This window comes from Octopus sinensis, linkage group LG2 (assembly GCF_006345805.1).
Source record: "Octopus sinensis linkage group LG2, ASM634580v1, whole genome shotgun sequence".
Classification (NCBI taxonomy): Eukaryota; Metazoa; Mollusca; class Cephalopoda; order Octopoda; family Octopodidae; genus Octopus; species Octopus sinensis.
This window is the reverse complement of record NC_042998.1, coordinates 146019742-146040795: the sequence shown is the minus strand read 5'-3', so window position 1 is coordinate 146040795 and position 21054 is coordinate 146019742. Positions and strand designations below refer to the sequence as shown.

The 21054-nt window shown below is 35.4% G+C and overlaps 3 protein-coding genes across 19 annotated transcripts in view; 1 reads left to right on the top strand and 2 right to left on the bottom strand.

Moving 5' to 3' along the window:
• LOC115231432 (calcium uptake protein 1, mitochondrial) overlaps positions 1-7704 on the bottom strand; it is a 48019-nt gene extending 40315 nt beyond the window's left edge. For all 13 annotated transcript variants that reach the window (XM_036500073.1, XM_036500070.1, XM_029801456.2 and 10 more), the window contains exons 1-3: positions 7576-7704; positions 358-792; positions 1-139 (exon numbers count right to left, since the gene is read on the bottom strand). In XM_036500073.1, the coding sequence (XP_036355966.1) occupies positions 1-139; positions 358-788 (570 nt within the window). In that variant the 5' untranslated portion in view covers positions 789-792; positions 7576-7704. The remainder of the gene's footprint in view (positions 140-357; positions 793-7575) is intronic.
• A 105-nt stretch (positions 7705-7809) lies between these two features.
• On the top strand, positions 7810-15559 carry LOC115231475 (proliferating cell nuclear antigen). The gene is made up of 5 exons (XM_029801494.2): positions 7810-8061; positions 11361-11458; positions 12829-12896; positions 13843-14161; positions 14321-15559. Exons 1-5 carry the CDS (start codon positions 7841-7843, stop codon positions 14398-14400), a joined length of 786 nt encoding a protein of 261 aa, XP_029657354.1. The 5' UTR covers positions 7810-7840; the 3' UTR covers positions 14401-15559.
• A 26-nt stretch (positions 15560-15585) lies between these two features.
• The window catches only part of LOC115229316 (L-threonine ammonia-lyase), a 498130-nt gene continuing 492661 nt past the window's right edge, over positions 15586-21054 (bottom strand). For all 5 annotated transcript variants that reach the window (XM_036500104.1, XM_036500115.1, XM_029799695.2 and 2 more), the window contains 2 exons: positions 17155-20050; positions 15586-16779 (listed from right to left, as the gene is read on the bottom strand). In XM_036500104.1, coding sequence (XP_036355997.1) covers positions 19907-20050 — 144 coding nt within the window. In that variant the 3' untranslated portion in view covers positions 15586-16779; positions 17155-19906. The remainder of the gene's footprint in view (positions 16780-17154; positions 20051-21054) is intronic.

Sequence of the window (21054 nt, the reverse complement as noted above, 5' to 3'; positions counted from 1 at the left end):
CTTTCTTTCTCGGAAACCAACTTTCTTCCTTTTTTTCTTCTTATCTTCTTCTTCCCCATCACTCTCCTCAGATGAACTGTTCTTATCAGTTACCTCAGGAGGGGCTTCAGCTTTAACTACAAGTTTGTCCTCTTCATTCCTGTAGGTTAGACAACTCACATAAATTATATTTGATTTGAACACAAAAAGCAAATAAAATTGAACAAAAATTTATTTAAAATATTCATTGCTGATAAGGCACACCATAAGGCACAAACTCACATGATCTTTACATAAGATTATTTCATTTCCAATACAAATTAGTTAAATTAAAAATTAGTTTAATTAAAATGAAAAATTAAAAAATTTCAAACTTACGCATATATGAGAGTGACAACTAAAATTGACCCTAGTGTTAATAAATACACAACTGTTGCTTTTGAAATCTTTTGCTTGACTGGAAATGCTGAATATAGGAGTTTGTTGTCAAATTCAAGTTTTTTGTCATATTTTGCAGAAGATTCATTGGTAGCAAGGTACTCAGTGGCTCTAGAATTCTTAAGAGGGTTGATAATCTTTATAGTAGGGAGTTTGGAAAGACATCGGATATGGAGAAGATCATTATTCTGAAGTTTTCTTAACAAGTAAATTTTCTTCCATTTTGCAGGTTGAGATTCAAGGTTTGTGGCTACATGGAGACATTTTTGATTTGCTGTTAAAGTTTTTACTGCTGTAGAACTCAATAGGGAGTCTAGTGAGCCCCTGTAGTATGTGCCAGGGGTCAGCCTACTTCCAAATATGCGAAGCATTATGCTGAAATGGGGAATAAATGAAATAAATAAATACAAATTTTAAAACTACAAAATATTTATTTTTAGTTATATTTGTGTCAAACTAGTTGAAAGAATTTTATTTCCAAATTGAAATTAAAAAGAAAAAAAAAACTCATCATTTTCCACCTACACACCTGCTGAAAAAAAAAAAAACTTTAAATAAAAGACAGAAAGTTGGCTTTGATCAAATGATCTTGTTGGCTTTAGTTATAATAAAGTTGTGAATGTAGTGTCCTACTGACCTAAATAGTCAAAATAATTATATACCTAAATGATAGCCATTGAAAACCAGAGCAACTGAACAATGTAACAAGGGAGACAATTCAGTTGTAGGCTCAAAATTTATATTGTTAACTGAAGGCAGGTAGCATTGGGTTCTAAAAGTAGTGGAATAGTAGTATTGAAGTAAATAACTTATAAAAGATTCTTGTTCAGAGAAAAAATAACCGAAAAGGGTATTATCCTCTAGAGATATTTACAGAAGTAATAACAAGGCGTTACTTGAACTATTCATGGAGTTAAAAGTACATCCTTTGTTAAGGATAACCACAATTTAAATAAGAAAATTGTCTCGTTGAACAAGAAAGCATTTAAAATATTAAGTTGTACGTAAATGACATTCTAATTTAACTTATATGACCTTTTTAAATACAAATATCAACAGCTTTACACACACACATTCATATATAAATACACATATATCATCGTCTTCATTTAATGTCCAATGTCCATGATGGCAGTTTCTCATTTCTTTATTGCCCAAATGGGGCTAAACATAGAGGGGACAAACAAGGACAAAGGGATTAAGTCGACTACATCAACCCCAGTATGTAACTGGTACTTATTCAATCGACCCCCAAAAGGATGAAAGGCTAAGTCGACCTCGGCGGAATTTGAACTCAGAATGTAGTGGCAGACGAAATACCACTAAGCATTTCACTCAGCATGCTAACGTTTCTGCCAGCTTGCCGCCATAGAAACCATGCTGGATGCCCTTCCTAACTCCAATCACTTTGAGAGTGTAATGGGTGCTTTTGTGTGCCAGTTACATGACGGATCTTCTTAAGCATGGCATATCACCAAAGGTTTTAGTCATTAGTTGTTGCCTTCATGAAGCCCTCCTCCATATATATAACATATACACACACACAACACACACGTGTGTGTGTATGTGTTTTTACTGAACAAATTGACCCCCAGGGCTTTATAGTTTTTTAAGCCTATTACTTATTCTATCAGTCTCTTTTGCTGAACCACTAAGTTATGGGGAAGTAAACACATTAACACTGGTTGTCAACCAGTGATGAGGAGACAAACATAGACACAAAATGCTTTTTTTCTGTCTACCAAATCAACTCACAATTCTTTGGTTGGCCTGAAGCTATAGTAGAAGGCACTTGCCCAAGGTGCCATGCAGTAGGTCAGAACCAAGAACCATGTGGTTGGAAAGCAAACTTCTTACTACACAGCCAGGCCTATATATATTATACACACACATGTATACACGCACATGTATACATATATATATATACACACACACATACACCCTTACATATACACATACATATATATACGCATATACACATACATATACACACATATAAATACATTTACATACATACACATAGTCAAAGCCATAGAAAATGGACATGGAATGATGATTATATATATCTAATATAATAAATGCAAAAACTAATTTCTGTGTGTCAATGCGTCACACTTCAACCCCCTTTCTTACTAATCATTGACACTCCTACTATTGCTCATATTGGGGTGAGAGTAACAGTAGGCATAAAGATAGTAGATTAATGGTTGTGATAGTAATGGGATGTTAGTAATAGTATTAGCTGTAGTTGTGATAGAGGCGGAGGCAATGGTAATGATTGTGGTGGTGGTAGCCAAAGAAGTCAGGGGCAATGGTGATAGTAAGCGATGTGAAAGACAGTGGTGATGGTGGTGGAGAGGAAGACAGTGAAGTCAAAGGTATTGATGGTGATGGCATCAGAAGTCTGAATGGTGTGTATATGGCAGTTGTGATGGTGATGGTTGAAAACAACAGAAAGAGAGGGAGAGAAAGAAACGGGTTAGACAGAAAAAAGAATTGTACTGACTGCTGAATGGGAAGACAAAAAATGTTTATCATGCAGCTTTGCAATAAATTCCAAGTTGACAAATTATATCATTGTTTTGATGAAAATTGTTCATTGCTTGAAAAATATTGGTCAAGTTTAATAAAAAATTTAATATGTGCTCAATGCATGAAGTATCATTGTTGGGCCCAAGGCCTAATGAAGAGCCCTCCACAGGAGCTAGCTTAAAAGCTGCCCAATAGGGTGGCTTTAAGCTAGTAAATATATATATATATATATATATATATATATATACACACACACACACGCAAACAGCACATATACACTGAGTTCAAAACAAAGAAATTCATGACCATTCTCTTTTACTTCTCTTATGCTACTGATCTCTACCTTCTCCTCTTCCTATCCACACACACCATTTTGCACAGATCTAAATACAAAGTAACACACTACATACACCCATCCTTCCATATTGTTTAATTTATCTATGTATGATGTCATAATAGGCACAAGAACTGCCCATAGACCCCACGGATCCTTCTGTTTGATGTAAATTGGTAAATATCCATTCGCTAAATATTCAATACAGCCAGAACACTAGTGGCACTTTTGCCTGAAGAAACGAACACATGTATTAATATTCCCCATAGAATACATGGATTTTGAAAATCATATTTGTAATATCCTGTGGATGGGGAATGCAACAACTGAAGCATAGAGTTTGTAGAAACGTATGTAGCATTGCATTAAAAGATCTATAAATTTCCATCCAAAAAGTTCTTACTATACACACACATATATATATATATACACATATATAGGGTGCAATGGGTAAATTGTCACCATCTTATATCTTTTATTTTGTGCATGCACATTGTTTGCTTTTGATTTTGTTGACTACACAATATAGTAGGGTCAGTTGGGTACCATCTGTGAGAAAAACAGCACCATCATGCAATTCACTCTGCAAGAAATTTGGAAACGACATGCTGTACTGCTTGGCATTTGCGCTGGAAGCTCCAATACGAACATTTTAGAGTGTTTGGGTGTCAATCTGGGGATGTGTACCGAGAGTGATAAAAATCAAACACTTAGTCAACATCATGGTTTGGAGTGATCACTCATGATGGCAACATTATGCCTCCATTCATCTTCCCACACAGCTTCACACTCAACAGAGGCCTACATCAAGTGCCTAGAGGAGGTAGTGCTGCTCTGGGTCAAGAGGGTGGCTGCTGGAAGACCCTATGTCTGGCAACAGGACTCTGCACCATTCCACACAAGCAGGAGACCCCAGTCATAGTTGTCAGATAATTTCTGCGACTACATAACCCCTAACATCTGGCCACATAACTCCCCAGACTACAACCTCCTTCATTATGTGTAGCAGAGTTGAGTGAGAGACCAACAAAACTCCTTGTAACACCAAAGATGACCTGAAGGCAAGGATTATGATAGTATTCATCAACTTAAAAAAGGAGACTGTCCAGAAGAGTTACAGGAAATTCTGAAGTCATCTGGAGACTGTGGTTGAAGCCAATGGTGATTTTATTGAATAAATTTACTCTTTACTATTTCAAGATATTTTAATGTAATTTTGGTAATTATATCTGTTAAAATGAGATGTCAGTGTTATTTTCCTTTTTGCATAATTTAGACAACAGTTTATTCACCACACCCTGTATATATATATATATATATAAAACACATAAATATATACACGAACTGAATAGATAGGCCAGTAGTACAAAAATATAAAACAAGTCAAGAAGTATATGTCAAAGGAAAAGGTGAGATCAAAATATGCGGGAGTGGGAGAGGTTTAGAATTGAGGAGTCACTCCTACTCGTACATATTTTATATATATATTGTTTTCAGAATATTATTTCCTTTTCTAAGTAAGGAATAACATATTTTACAGATTTCATCCATCTATGAAATGTAAACAAATGTGCATGCATGCAAACGCATTCTCACATATGCATGCACATGCATAAGTGTATATAAATATCTATGAATGCACACGCGCGCGCACGCGCACGCACACACACACACACACACACACATATAGCCTTCTACTATATCATAGGCCTACAAAAGCCTTGTAAGTAGATTTCGTAAAAGGAAACCGAAAGAAGATCAAAACCATATGTAAGATATTTGATGACAGATTTATGTCTATAAAAAAAAACATATATAATAACAGATAATAAATTTATCATAAAATGCTATGAGGATAAAAATAAACCTTCTTTTCTATAATGTTATTCAATAAAGCCACCTTTAGCTTCAACAACTGCTTCTATATGAGATCTAAACCATCTACATGCTTGAATCAAGTGGTCCTGGTTCATTTGGACTATGTGGAATCAAGTGGTCCTGGTTCATTACTCTGACTATGGTAGTTTTCAAAGAATCTTTGGTGTTATGGGCGTGTTCATTGACCTCTCTCAACAATACTCCACATGTAATAGTCCAATGGATTGAGATCTGGGGAATTAGGAGGCCAAATGTTAGGGGTTATGTGATCATGAAAATTTTCAGCCATCCATTCCTGTGTTACTAGAGCCGTGTGTGATAGTGCAGAGTCTTACTGAAATACATATGGCCTTCCATTGCATACACTGTCTATCCAGGGCTTAACAATTGTTTCCAGGACCTTAATGCAGGTGGCAGAGTTAACTCTAAGGCCTTGTGGAAAGAAGTAAGGAAGCATCATATGCTCTTCATTGCTGACAACCCCTAAAACTATGACAGTTGCAGGAAATTTTGTATGCATAACACTTGGAACTTCAGAAGAGCCTGCGCATAACCCTCTGTCATTTCTTCTGTTAATTTCTTGATCTTGGTCGAAGTTTTTCTTGTTTGAGAAAAACCAAATCAAATCTTATTCTGCTGGATTTTTCAGTTTGTTTAAGAACCTTTTAGATCTGATGTAGTGATTTTCTTTTGCTTTTTCTGACAACTTGACCTTTCCTCATCATAATAACACTTATATCTGATGTTTTCATAGACAATATTTCTGAGTGTTCTTTCTGACACAGGGAGATCTTTTGCAATTGACCTCATGGACTTGTAATCAATGGTCTGTTGAACTTGCTGGATAAATTCAAGTGTTCTGATTATATCAGAGCGTTTAGAATACTTTTTATGCTTTGATACTGGTGATATGTTTTCATCTTCAGTCTCTAACTCCTTACAAACTTTGGCAACTTTTAAAAATCAAAGGTATTTCTAAATCGCTATGCTTAGCCTTTATAACCCCAATAATAGCATGCCTCTTCATTTCTTGAGTAAGCTGAGGGTCTGCCATTATTTTCTGAAACAAAGATTATGCAGAGTTAGCAAAAAGTGCAGCAATGACCAAGAAGGTATGTCCTCAAATATATATATATGGTGCATAAGGTATTTGAGGACATACCTTCTTGGTCATTGCTGCACTTTTTGCTAACTTTACCGACCCCAAATCGGTATGTATATATATCTTCCACACGTGTATATATTATATATTCTTTTATTTTCTACTTGTTTCAGTCATTTGACTTGCGGCCATATTGGAGTACCGTCTTAAGGAACTTTAGTCTAAGAAATCGACACCAAGACTTACTCTTTGTAAGCCTAGTACTTATTCTATAGATCCGAAGTTACAAGGACATAGACACATCAGCATTGGTTGTCAAGCGATGGTGGTGGGAGAAACAGACGTGTGTATATATATATATATATATATATATATATATATATATATATATACGACAGGCGTCTTTCAGTTTCCGTCTACCAAATTCGCCCACAAGGCTTTGGTCTATAGTAGAAGACATTTGCGCAAGATGCCAACACACACACACAGCCGAGATATTACAACTGTATCTGATTCAAGTGCTTCAATTTTATGTATATATGCTATTTTCTATCATTAATAAAACTGTCGGCATTTATGAGTATGCTAGTATGTATGTGTGTGTATATATATATATATAAATTTTCGACAGGGAAAAACGACAACATAATCGTTTCGTTCCGAGTTTTATCTGAAAGGTATTCGTTAAGGTGTAATGTTTACCTGGTTAAGATGTTACGTTTACCTGTCATAAAACTGAGAAGGACATGCGAGATATTAATAGCAACATGTAGCTATGATAATGAAAAGTTCTACAGTTAATCAGAGAAACCTCTTTTTAGATGCACCAAGGTACTACGAACAGTGAGAAGAGGTAGCAGCAATAGGTGTAAGCCAATAGGTGTGGTATTATTATAGCACTATTTCTGTCTGCTGACCGAAACACATATATATAACCAAATATTATTTCAACAACAACAGAAAGCACCATTATTAACAAACTACAAACATCCCTGTAGAGGATAAAGTAAAGAATTTATTACACATACACATATTTTTATGTCTTAGTAAATTATATGACATCTCATAAAAAAGGAATGCAATGAAAATTCCCATGAGAGATTTCAATCTCGTTAATGTATATTTTCATTGATAGATCGTCGTCGTCTGCACATAAGATTTTTATCACAATTTGGACATGACTTAAAAGTACGAGTTGTTGTAAATTAAACGAATGAAATATAATTAATGACAGTTCAAACAACAGTAATAGAAATGTAATAAACATTGAAATAACGATAATAACAGATATATAGCGATGTATTTGTCTCACCTGAATGTTTTTGTTATTTAAACTCAGCCTCCATCTTGTTCTTTGACCGAAATAGCAAATCTCGCAACAAACACTGCCAAATCTCGCGAGTGACAAACGTAATTTAGTTCCTTTGGCGCGTTTCTTACTCAGATTCGCGCCAGCTCTTCAGTAGGACGTTCGCTCTTGTAGTGCTTGCTGTCATCTGTTAGAGAAAAAGCCTGTCTAGGAAGTCACTTTGAATTTCTTTTGTAGTTAAAAAGATAAATTAACAAACTAATCAAAAATGTTTGAGGCTAGACTTGTACAAGGTTCTCTTTTAAAGAAAGTTCTTGAGGCAGTCAAGGATTTGCTCTCAGAAGCACCATGGGACTGTAGTTCAACAGGAATAAGTTTACAAGCTATGGATTCATCACATGTTAGTTTAGTTTCTTTATTATTACGTGCAGATGGCTTTGATACTTACAGATGTGATCGCAACTTGTCAATGGGCATCAACCTCAACAGGTAAGTGACTATAATTGTCCTCCCCCCACTTTCCGAGCCTCCATCTGTTATGGCAAATTTCGAAATAACTTGTATAATGGAAAGTTCATTTATAGTTGAGGTTTTATTTTATAGGTTTATAAAACCTATAGTTGAGGTTTTATTATATTTATAAGTCAAAATATCAAATCGTCGTCCATTACTATTAGATTAAACAAAGACCTGCTGAACTTATACGAAGGCTGAAAGAAAATCCTCCAGAGGAGCTTGCTTTCTAGATATATATACGATTGGATCTTTCATATAACTATGAGATTAAAAAAAAACTTCCTATAAATAAGATCAGTGCAATTTCAATAGCTAATCTAATTGCATAGTTAATGTCTCAGTTAATTGAAGTTCCACTCACTTTATAACAGATGCAAGACTCTTCTCCTTACTTATGTTAAATTTTGACGGACTTTTGTATTTAAAAATTCTATCATTAGAAAATATAAATTAAAACCTGAAATTGAGTAAACTTCTGCGTTGAGAATCATCGAGTGAAGTTCGTTTCATATCGTACGCCGCAGGGTGACAATCCTGACATTTGGAACTAAGCTTTGTCAGAGAGGAATTATTTGATAAGATAATTAGTTATTATGAACCCAATTAAAAAAAAATACTCCTAATAACATTGATTTACCAGACATCTGGTTTTTCAATAAGAGCGAATTAGTTTGGCCCTAAATTTACCCGCCATTTAAGATTCGCGCCAAATCCCAACCTTGAAGTCATTGGCTTATTATAATCGTACTTATAGAGAAGAAACGAAGGGTGAAATATATTTTACTTCTAGAGAAGAAATGAAGGATGAAATATATTTTTCTTAGTTTAATGAATTACCGACAACACTTTTTAAAAATTTAGCATAGTAGTTATTTCGTTAACTTAATATTTATTAATCTTCTTTCATTGTTTTTAGATTTTTTTAATTGTTAATCTTTTAGCAATACGCAAAGGGTTTAAAATTAATTATTGAATCCCCTCTGAACGTAGATATTTGTCACATTCTACATAAAATGAAATCTGATACTGACATTGTGTTAAAAAGAGTTTACTTATCCATTAAGAATTTGAGTTATGTGCCATTTTGTCAGAGCTTTATTTACGTATGATGTAAACACAATTTATGATGTAACTCATTTTCCTAACAGTTCACGCTCATTTCAGTTTTATGTTATATTCAAAGTGTGGAGGAATTCTAAAATATAAGAATAGTTGGGGGATTATATGGGGTGCTTAAAACAGAATTCTGCCCAAAGTGTAAGTCTCAAAAATAGGGAATACGGAAATGAGGGAAATGCTCAGGCATTTATTCTTGAGAATTATTTTAATGCGAAATTTAATAAATTTTGATATGTAAGTTATAATTGCTCTAAAACTGCTATTCATAAATTAGCGATTCAGTGGCGTGTATTATTAGTTCTAGCCAACAAAGTATTATAAATTTCCTATATGCTAGAAATGGCATAACTACGGATTCCTGCCCCTCACCCCCCGATTCTAGATGATCATAACTTTAGGAAAAATGGATATTTTTTAATGAAATTTTCTACGAATATGTATTATGTAGATTCCAAATATACAAAACTTTTGGGGAAAGTATTTTAGGAGGGTGGAGAATTTTGGAAAATTCACCGGCGTCCATTCAATTCGTCTTAACTTTAGAGAAAATAGATATTTTTAAATGAAATTTTCTACAAATATATCTTGGACTATGTAGATTCCGACAACATAGGGGGTTACCTTTGAGGACCGTTCTCCACTCGGGTTGTTTCGGAGCAAGTCGTCCATATTTGTTTCGTTTTCTCCGGTTTGTGCATCCGTAGATTCCTACTGAAGCAGCAGGTAATAAAGCTGTCACCAGAAAACTCGTCACGCTAAAGATACTAGCTAAAGATCTAAACGTTTCTAACAGAAAAACATTGAATAGAATAATTCGGTTAATATAGGGCGTTACGATTATCAGAAAATCAAAAAAAAAAATGTGTGTAATAGGTGTAAAACAACTTCCTATGAACGAATATGAAAAAAAAAATTCGCGCACGCAAAAGGGGGGTGGGGGAGAGGCCTCAGAAAATTCACATCGGGAAGTTCCGAAAGCGTCTGAGGGGCTGACCCGGGCACCAAAACAAAAAAAAAATAGTGTAATATGTGTAAAACAACTTGCTCTAAACGAGTATGACAAAAAAAATGCGCCCTCGCGAAAGAGGGGTGGGGGAGAGGCCTCGGAAAATTTATATCGGGAATTTCCGAAAGCGTCTGAACCGGGCACAAAAACAAAAACGGCGTAATAGGTGTAAAACAACTTGCTCTAAACGACTATCATGAAAAAAATGCGCGCTCGCGAAAGGGGGGTGGGGGAGAGGCTTCGGAAATTTCACATCTTCAGTCCACGGCCTTTAAACTAAGAAAAAATAGTGTAATTGGTGTAAAATTACTTGTTCTAAACGAGTATCAAGAACACACACTCACACATGAATCATAAACTCTTCGTTTGAACTTTTTTAATTACATATATATATATATATATGTGTGTGTGTGTGAGGACAAGAATTCTACGGATGCACAAAACGGAGAAAATGAAACAAATATGGACGACTTGTTCTGAAAGACTCCCGAGTGGGGAACGGTCCTCAAATGTAACCCCCAATTGTCCCCCCCCCCCAAATTCCTATGTTTTCGGAATCTACATAGTCCGAGGTATATTTGTAGATAATTTCATTAAAAAATATCGGTTAATGTTTATTTTCATTTCCGGGTCAAGATGTAAACATTAACCAAAATATCTATTTTCTTGAAAGTTAAGACGAATTGAAGCGGACGCCGGTGAATTTTTCGAAATTCCCCACCCCACTCCCTCTTAAAGCACTTTCCCCCAAAAGTTTTGTATATTCGGAATCTACATGATATATTCGTAGAAAATTTCATTAAAGAAATATCCATTTTTCTGAAAGTTATCCTCCAAAGTCGGTGGGGCAGGAATCTGTAGTTATGCTCTAGAAATAGCAACTAAATCTTTCTCAGCCCTTATCTTCATGTGGAAAGTAACGTAGATGTTTGAAAATAAGATATTGTCACAGCTGGAATGTCTTCGGTCATAGGTTTGATAAGTCGAGACAAATAAAATTGGTAATTTGGATGTTTGCTACTCAAAGTGAGCTTCTTAACCATAGCCGCCACCCTTGCGCCTATGACATTTAATCAAGCTGATACTAATTACTTTGATACAATTCTGTATGATTTTTGTCCTGATGTCTTTCATGTTTCTTTTACAGCATGTCCAAGATCCTCAAATGTGCCTGCAATGATGATATAATCACAGTGAAAGCTGAAGATAATGCTGATACAGTCACTTTCGTTTTTGAATCTCCAAGTAAGTTCATCTTTTATAGCGTCTTTGTTCCTGCTAATCTCAGTGAGGAGGGCAGTGCTTCTCTCTTATCACTGGATTCGCTTGAGCCATGATCTTTGTAATAAAAGCTGTTAATTCACCACCAGTCTTTCTTTTAAGGATAGCCCTTGAAAGGCATTGGAACTAGGAGTTGTCAACTGATCAGTTGATATATATGTGTATATATATATATATATATCATCATTTTTATGAAAATAAATCCAATTTAATGAGAATCATAACAATTCAACGTCTGTTTTCCTTACTGGCATGAGTTGGACATTTTGATATGAGCTGACAAACTAAGGACTGCACCAAAACTAGTTTCTGCTTTGACTTGGTGTCTACAGCTTCATGCCCTTCCTAGCATTAATCACTTTACAGAATATACTGAGTGCATGTACAAAAGAGGGACAAATAGGTGTCTTGCTATAGAGGATATATATGGATACTTAAGTTAAACTAGAAAAGTTGGTAGGGAAAATGTGTCAGGATGTACCCTTGTATCAGGTAGAAATGTAAGAACTCTTAGGATTAAGATAAAAAATAACTAGATTTTATTTTTGAACAAGTTGAAAACAAACTGAATTTGATTGGATCTTTCATATAACTATGAGATTAAAAAAAAAACTTCCTATAAATAAGATCAGTGCAATTTCAATAGTTAATCTAATTGCATAGTTAGCTTCATGTGGAAAGATAGAAATGTAAGAACTCTTAGGATTAAGATAAAAAATAACTAGATTTTATTTTTGAACAAGTTGAAAACAAACTGAATTTGATTGGATCTTTCATATAACTATGAGATTAAAAAAAAAAACTTCCTATAAATAAGATCAGTGCAATTTCAATAGTTAATCTAATTGCATAGTTAGCTTCATGTGGAAAGATAGAAATGTAAGAACTCTTAGGATTAAGATAAAAAATAATTAGCTTTTATTTTTGAACAAGTTGTTGAAAACAAACTGAATTTGGTGGTCTTTCAGAGAATAGATTTCCTAAATTTTTTGCCAACATGTTAAAAAAAAATTTTTTTAGAGGTGTGTTGTGCATATCAAATACATATTTGTAATTGGTAGGCAAAAACACAAATCTCAGTTGATTGAAGGTTTTCAGTTCAATATTTTACATATGTGAGCCCCTAGTTATGTCCCTTATGTCAGCTAATAAGTACAGTTGGTATAATTCTTCAATATCCTTACGTTTTAAGTTCAGTATGTGGAGAGCCAGAATAAATACAAGGTATTTTGTTTGATGTTCTAAGAATTCTACCTATACACTACCCTTAATAAGTGACAATGAATTAAACAAGTAATTTTATTTGGTCCTGTATTTTTCTTCCTATTTCACAGATCAAGAAAAAGTCTCTGATTATGAAATTAAATTGATGGACATTGATTCTGAACATTTAGGTATTCCTGTGAGTATTTTAGGTTGAAACTTTTAACTGATAAAATAAATGAATACATGTAAAGAAATAGCTGTAACATTGGCTGTCATTTGTAAATATTTGTAGGAACACTTTATGGTAATCCTTTTTCAGTGTACAAGAACTGATCGTTAATAATCACAATAAGTAACTGTTAGTCAATAATAGCCACATTAATTTCAGTAGAAACATCTCTGAATTAAACAGTTCATAAGACATTACAGTAAGTGTATGTTAGTTACTGTAATCTGCCATGTTGCAGTGGAGTTTCCAGAACTCGGCAGTCTTTAAAAAAAGAAAAACACTTGCCAGTTAACCAAGATATTAAAGTCTAATGTATTGGTGGTCTATATCAGTTCTTAGGTATTAAGAGTTCACGAATATCATTAATACTGCTGGAGATGTGCTGACAACACGAAAAGTATTAACAAGCACTTAAAATGTGTCTTGAAATTGAAAAATTTGGGATTTCTCTGAGCTAAAAGTTGATTTGTATTTATAGCAGCAAATAAGAACAAACATGGCTGTGTGCTTGACAGGCTTGCTTCCCAACCATATGGTCTCAGGTTCAGTCCCACTGTGACATCTTATGCAAGTATTTTCTGTAGCCCTTGGGGTCAACTAAAGAGTAAAGTTAGGATGAAACTGAAAGAAGCCCTCGTGTGTGTATGTGTACCCTTGTCTTGATATGTGATAGTTGTGAACAAGCATCATTGTCATACAAGTGCTGATGTTTGTTTCCAATCTGCCACGAAAATATTGCAGCTTTGGAGACATTTGCTTGCAAATAGACAAGGTTTAGCAAAAAGGAGGACATGTAGAAAATTTTCAACAAATTTTGTCTGACCTGTGTAAGCATTGGCAAAGAAGTTAAATGATAATTATAATGAAATTTAAGAACAAGGAATTTGATGGGATTTTTTTTTTTCTTGAACAGGATACTGAGTACAACTGTGTTGTAAAACTTCCTTCAGCTGAATTCCAAAGAATATGTCGAGATTTGAGCCAAATTGGTGATTCTGTTGTGATTTGTTGTACAAAAGAAGGAGTTAAATTCTCAGCCAGTGGTGATCTTGGATGTGGTAACATCAAGTTAGCCCAAAGTACCAATGCTGATAAAGAGGAAGAGTCTGTCACTATTGAAATGAACCAGTCTGTTGTACTGACATTTGCTCTGCGATATTTGAATTTCTTCACCAAAGCTACACCATTGTCTACTCATGTTACACTCTCCATGTCACAAGACGTTCCACTTGGTAAGCTAATTAATATTATTTCAAGGATATAATGTGAGGTGAATAGTAATTAAGTTGGCTATAAGTAACTCTGAAAATGCACTCAAATATATGTCAATATCATTCACAAATATTTAACTTAAATATCAACCTTGTCTTTATTTACACCTCTATTTTCAGTGGTGGAATACAAAATAGCTGATACAGGTTACATCCGATATTATCTGGCACCAAAGATTGAAGATCAAGAAGACAACTGAATATAAAACAGTTTCTGGAAGAAAATTCTATAGAAAAATGCTTTAACAACTAATGAAGCAACCTGAACTTGTTCTAGCCACAAGTTATTGAAGACCTTTTCTCTGACTATTTTAGTAATTAATCACTTAAGCACTAATTCGTCCATTATTACTTTCTCTCACTACTTTCATATGTATATAGTGTCTTTTTACCTATTGAACAATAGGGTATGCACAGTTTGTTTTTAATGAATTAGGGTTGTCAACAATACAAACCTCTAATTTGGTCTCCTCCCCTTAGAGATTCGTTTGTGGCATTGTTCATTATGGGGGCTTGTTAGTGGGTGTAATTAAGTTCAGCATGCGTTATCCTGCCCTAGCCTGAAAAAGGTGGGTGGTTAAGAATTACAAAGTCAATATCTTAATGAAAATTTGTTTTTATCCTGCTAATCGTGATAAACTACCATTCAGTCTTCAGACTAAGAACACTTAAAAGGAAATCATTATTATTAAGGTGATGGGCTAGAAAAATTGTTAGTATTGGTCAAAGTACTTAGTGGCATTTTTTTCTGGTTCTTTACATTCAAATTCCAGAGGTCAACTTAACCTTTCATCCTTTTGGGGTCAATACATTTTAGGACCAGTAAAATACTGGAATCAATGTAACTGAGTTGCCTTCCCCTCAAAATTGCTAGCCTTGTTCCAAAATTAGAATTATTGCTATAAGAGTGGCAGGTTGATAAAACAGCAGTGTTGAGACTAAATTTAGTCTTTAGTTCTATTTTAACTCTGCATTGGCTGATGAGATTAGTACCAGTTATATACTGAGGTGATTTGTACTTGATTCTAATGTGATTGGCTTGTCATCAACAAACCAGTTGTGATCTTGTTTTGGTTTGTCAAGTTGCGGGATGTTTCATTTTTAACTGGAGAAGATGTTTTAATCTTGTCCCAGTCTTTTATTACTGCCAATCCTACTCATCAAAATATAGGTTCTCCCTTCCACAAAATTGACCCTGGAACATAACCTTTCATAAATATTCAGTTTTTGTGTGTTTGATTCAAACTACATACATTCAAAGTAGAGTAGAAGCCTTATGGAATTGAGGAATTCTCCCACATGATAAAAAAAACAAAAAACTTTTACAAAACTCATGCAAATAAAAAATATCTACTTTTTAGAATGTATTGTGATGATTATTTTTGTTTAATGAGTGATTATGTTCTGTAATTAATGCTCTCACCTCAATTCAGTTTGAACATAAAGTCTGCAACTTAATCACCTTCCTGAGCTATTTCTTCTACCATACTGATATTTAACCATTGACCACACCACCACCCTTGTACATCATTCACTACATTTACCTCTACACCCATCTCTAACCATTTGTCTCTATCCTCTCACATCCGTATGGATTTATCCACCCATCCTTCCTGTTCCTCAGTCCATATTCTCTCTCAACCTATCTTGTACCTTGAGACCTTGTTATCAACATCTTCATCTTCTTTTCAGCTACACTTATATATTGTGGAATGACTGTATCTTTATAACAAGGCACTTGTACCTGTCCCTGTATAATACTTTAGCACCTTAACACCTGGCACAAAAGTTACCTCCACCTCTTCTACAAACCCACTTAGTTGAGAGAGCTTTTCCCTTTCTCTTTGCTTTGCAAGTTACTTGGTTACAGTGTCGCAAAAAAAAAGTGTCAGTGCATGATGTAAAGTAGTTGACATTAGGAAGGGCATCCAACCTCAGAAACTATGCTAAATCAGGCAGGAGTTTGATGCAGCCCTCTGGCTTGGATCCTATCAAACTATCCAATCCATCCAGCATGAAAGTTGGATGTTAAATGATGATGATGGAGACGATAGAAAGTTAGAGGTCCTGCAGAGTTCAGGTCAGGCCTGATTGGACAGACTAACAGGTATTTCAGCTGTGAACGTCTTGTCTCGTTTCAGGTATATCTTATCTGCACAAGTCATTAACTGTTTAACATTTAATCTGCAGTGGTTATTTATTCACATGGTTTCAAATTAATCATGCAATTATCTTGTGGTTTCAGGATTTTGATGATTGTTTATTTTAAAAGTGATAGTGTAGAACAGGTGTAAGAGGCCAGATCTAGTTTGTTTGAACATATAAAATAAGTAAATATTTAGGCTGGATATGGCTGGTTTAAATGCTAAAGGGTTAAACTGCATTTAGTATGGGGCTCTAGCTTAGGACTTAAGGAATTTTGGGGAGTTTTCCCCCCTTCCAAATTGCAAGTTTTATTCACTTGTTTACTTATACTCCATTCTGTAGTAAACTATACATCCCACTTGTTGAAACATCAATCTGATTAAACTGTTAAAAAACAAAGTAGGGGTAGGTAACTCAAATTTTGATTGATCTCTCTTTATATAAACGGCAGTTTGTCTGTGCGTGTTTCTGTGTGTCTGTTTGCTTGTACCCTCACCCTGACCACGGCTTTCAACCGATTCTGATGAAACTTGACACACACATAGCCCAATGTCATAATTCAAAACTAACGCAGCGAAAATTTTGAAAAGTTCCCCCAGTTCTGAAAAAAATCGATAAATTCGACATGGGGTCGAGAATCAGAAAAACAAACCGCAAACTGTCTAGGGGACGCAACTCCACCTTTTTTTACTCTCAAAAAACATTTACCATCATTTTTTTCCCATTTTTTTCGCTATTTTGTGGCTATAACTCTCTAAAAATGCTTTATAGTTATTTCCCTTACAAACCTGAGCAACGCCGGCCGATACTGCTAGTATTAATTACAGTTACTCAGTAAATAAAAATCAGTTTTTAAACACTACTGCAGCTACATTACTCTTGCTGTTATGTTTACTTAGGACTGGTGTGACTGCTATCTTTTGTGAAAATAATTTTTCTTTTGTTTTTAACGGCTGTTTTCCATGCTGGCATGGGTTGGGCAGCTTGACTGTACCAAGAACTGTTAATTTCTTACCAGGCCTTCACAAGCCATTTTCAGTTCCAGCCAGCAGTGATACGATCACCATAGTGTGTTGCATGAGTAATCATTAGACAAAGATCATACTGTTGTACTACGATAATTTTTGGAGGCAAACAATCAGGTAGATTGCTATTGTTTGGTGATTGATGGATATCAACACTCCACTGGTTTTCCCACCAATTTTGTCTGGGCACTGCCTAATCATGTGAACAAGGACAAAAATTTAAAAACTTCTTTTAAAATCAGTGTGTGCACCATGCCACAAAATAAGGTATTTGAGTAAAATTGTCAGAAGAGAGGGCAAGTTTCCTTTGTCAAATCTGTGACCTGTCTCATTTTCAAAGTGAAGGTGCATAGCCTAGTGGTTAGGTGTTTGGCTCATAATCATAAAGGTTCAATTCTTAGACTGCCTGGCATGTTGAGTTCTTGAGCAAGGCACTTCATTTCACATCGCTCTAATTTAGTACTGTCTATCCCTTCCAGTGTCAGATACTGGTGGTTGTGTTAAATCAAGGCTGAAAATGCTTGTCTGCATTGGTTCATGGCTATTTAGGCAGCTAAAACTGAAAGAGAGGTACATGTTATCAAGCCATTTTTACCTTTGATTGACGGCTTGTTTTACTTTTTTTAACTGAATTATGAATGATAGTGGCATGGTTTCTTGTGGTTGAATGCCCTTCCTAAAACTAGCCACTTTACTGTATACTGGGGCATTTTTTAATATCAGTATTAGTGAAGTAATCAAGTGATGACTTGAGATAGGTGTTAAGCTAAAGTATGATGGAAAGAAATTTGTGGTAAATGGGGTGGGTTGAGTAGGAGGATCCATTTTTAGTCTGTTATAAGGATGAATATAAAAGGGTATGAAAAGGTGATGTGGAGACAAACTGTTGGGACAGGGTTAGTGAAAGCAAGAGGGAGATGGTGTTTGGGTGGGGGATTAGGGTCAGTAAGGGAAGGGGGTGGTGAATTAATATTGTGAGAGCATCTCAGCCACTCTGTCACAAATTGTCATCTCTTGTGTGGCTCAGCTTTTTGAGATAGCTTTTCACCATTTTGTCCCTTGTCTTAGATTCCTTTCCACATGCATCACCCACTTTGAGTGCCTGGCCTTTTATATTTTTAATACAACTACCATGATCTATCCCAGTGGTTCACAACCAAGGTCCACATAAGATTTTATCCCTGTGTTCTCTCTTGCAAAATCCATCTTATCCCTCTTATATGCAGCTTATCTCTCAAGTCATCTGTACACATTAGCATGTGTAGCATCTAGCAAAGTATCTTTTTCTTCTTGGAGATTGAAATTTCTAGAATAGAAATGTTACATAAATCTTAATGTCTTTGTAAAAATTAAGACTTCCAGTTTGTTAGAGAAATGCATCATCATTGTCATTCTAATGTTCATTTTTCCATACTTGCATGAGTTGGACAGATTTTTTTATGACTTAATGCTTTTCTTGTTGCCAAGCCTCTCCTGTTTCCAACTAAGGTCATATTTCTCATGAACAGATGCATTTTTAAGGAAGATAGAGAATGAAGGACACTTTATATGATGGTGACACTAACAACTATCATGCCGTATCAAGGCAAGGAGAAAGGTGGTGAGCTTGCAGAATTGTTAGTGCACCAGGCAAAATGCTTAGTGGTATTTTGTCTTTACATTCAGAGTTCAAATTCTGGTGAGGTCAACTTTACTTTTCATATTTTTGGGGTTGAAAGAATAAGTACCCATTGAACACTGGGGTTGAGGTATTAGACTTACCCTCTGCCCCCAAAATTGGCCTTGTACCAAAATTTGAAACCAATATCAATGCAAGGAGAGTGATACACAAGTCTTAGTTTCCATCTACCAAATCCACTCAAAGCTTTGGTCAGCCTGGGGCTATAGTAAAAGACACTTGCCTATAATAATGTACCGTGAGACAAAATGAGACCAGCTGGTTGAGCTGGCTAGAAAATCAAGAGAAAAAAGCGACTGCAAAACAAATTTTTATTTTTTTCAGAAAAACAATTGATTTACTCTGAACCCAGTTCAGAGTGTAATTGATTGAATTGGCCCCCAAAATATTTTTATAATTTTATCAACCCTGAAAAGGTGAAAGAAAATAAGCACCTCTCTTCTGACCAGTGGAATGCCAAAGTTCAGACTCAAAGACCAAATTTAAGGAAGAGAAATTTGGTTTTTTTTTCTTTTAAACTCTTCCTTCAGAAGAAAGCTAGTGAGATTTTAACAAATCCAAATTTGTCATCCTTATACCAATAACACTTGACCTCCAAGCAAGCACTGGGTCATCATTGCTGATGGCCACCAAGAGTGAGGAAGAATATCTAATCAGTGTTGTCTTAAAGGGGCATATAGACACAGGGAAGTTGCCTGAGGTTTTATGTTAATCTTTGCATGCTGTAGTGTTAGGGGATTCAAGTCCACTGCTTTGGCTGGACGTTTAAACATAACCCTGTGTCATATCTCTAAATTATTGATTAAAATCTAAAAGAAATTTTGGTTACAAAATGTTCATTTTCTATCCCTTATTCCATTATATTGATGTGTTAATGATATCTTTTAGTTTAGTCATGGAAATGTTGGCACCACAGGCGACTATAACGCTTTTCTGACCAGCAAACCGAGAAGCATTGGTCATAAATGCTCCAAGAGAAACTCCAGCAGCCCCTTCAATAACCTGCAAGAAAAAGATAAATTATTATTGTACCTTGGTGTAGTTAGTGCACTGTTAGAATGGCTGTGCTCAGTGTCTTACGATTTATAATTTTTTCTTTTTATGATCTGAGATCAATACTGTGTTGAACCTGGAGGAAGGGGCAGAGCCAATGACCCTTGCATGCCCTCTATAGATTGGTGTCAATGTCCTGTTTAAACTGTTGTAGGTCAACCCTGGCATGAATGGAGAAATTCCAGAGTGGGGAGGAAGGACTGGACACTGATTAGTGTAAAGATGGTGGAGGGGATACACATCAGTTCTAAGGAACAGGTCATTATAATAAGCAATAGAAAAGAGATGGTAAACAGGCTGGAGCCAATCAATCAAGTGGGCCTGGACCCAATTAGTCAAGTGGCCCTTCTATGGATGCAGACCAAGTTTGTCTGTAAAAGCAGCACTGTCCTAGATGTGAAGGCATTACTGCATTGTAGATGTTGCTTGAACTTCATAGAACATTGATAATTATTTAAAGCTGAAGTCTTTCATGAACCAGTTTGTGGATACCAATCCTCGCTTTGTTAAATATGTACATTTACCTGAGATCCTGAGTGATAGAAGTGATCATAAGGGCTCAAAATGAATGTCATTCATGTTTGGGATGGTGGTGGTATGATGGTGCATCTGTAATAATCTTTAGATTGCAGATATCTTTCTCATGGGAAAGAAAAAAAAGCAACCTTTCCCCCATGCCATGAAAAAAATGCAGTGGATATGAAATCATCATTTAATGTCTGTTTTCCATGCTAGCATGGATTTAGGTACAACAGGAGCAGGTGAGCCAGAGAACACCAAACTTCAATATCTGCTTTGACATAGTTAATACAGTTGGATGCCCTTCCTAAAGCTGATGTTTTACAGAGAGTACTGGATGCATTTTTGCATGGTACCAGTACTAATGACTTTGCCAAGCAACTTGCAAAACAAAACCTCAGCTGAGGTGGGAGTAGCATTAAGGGAAGTGACAT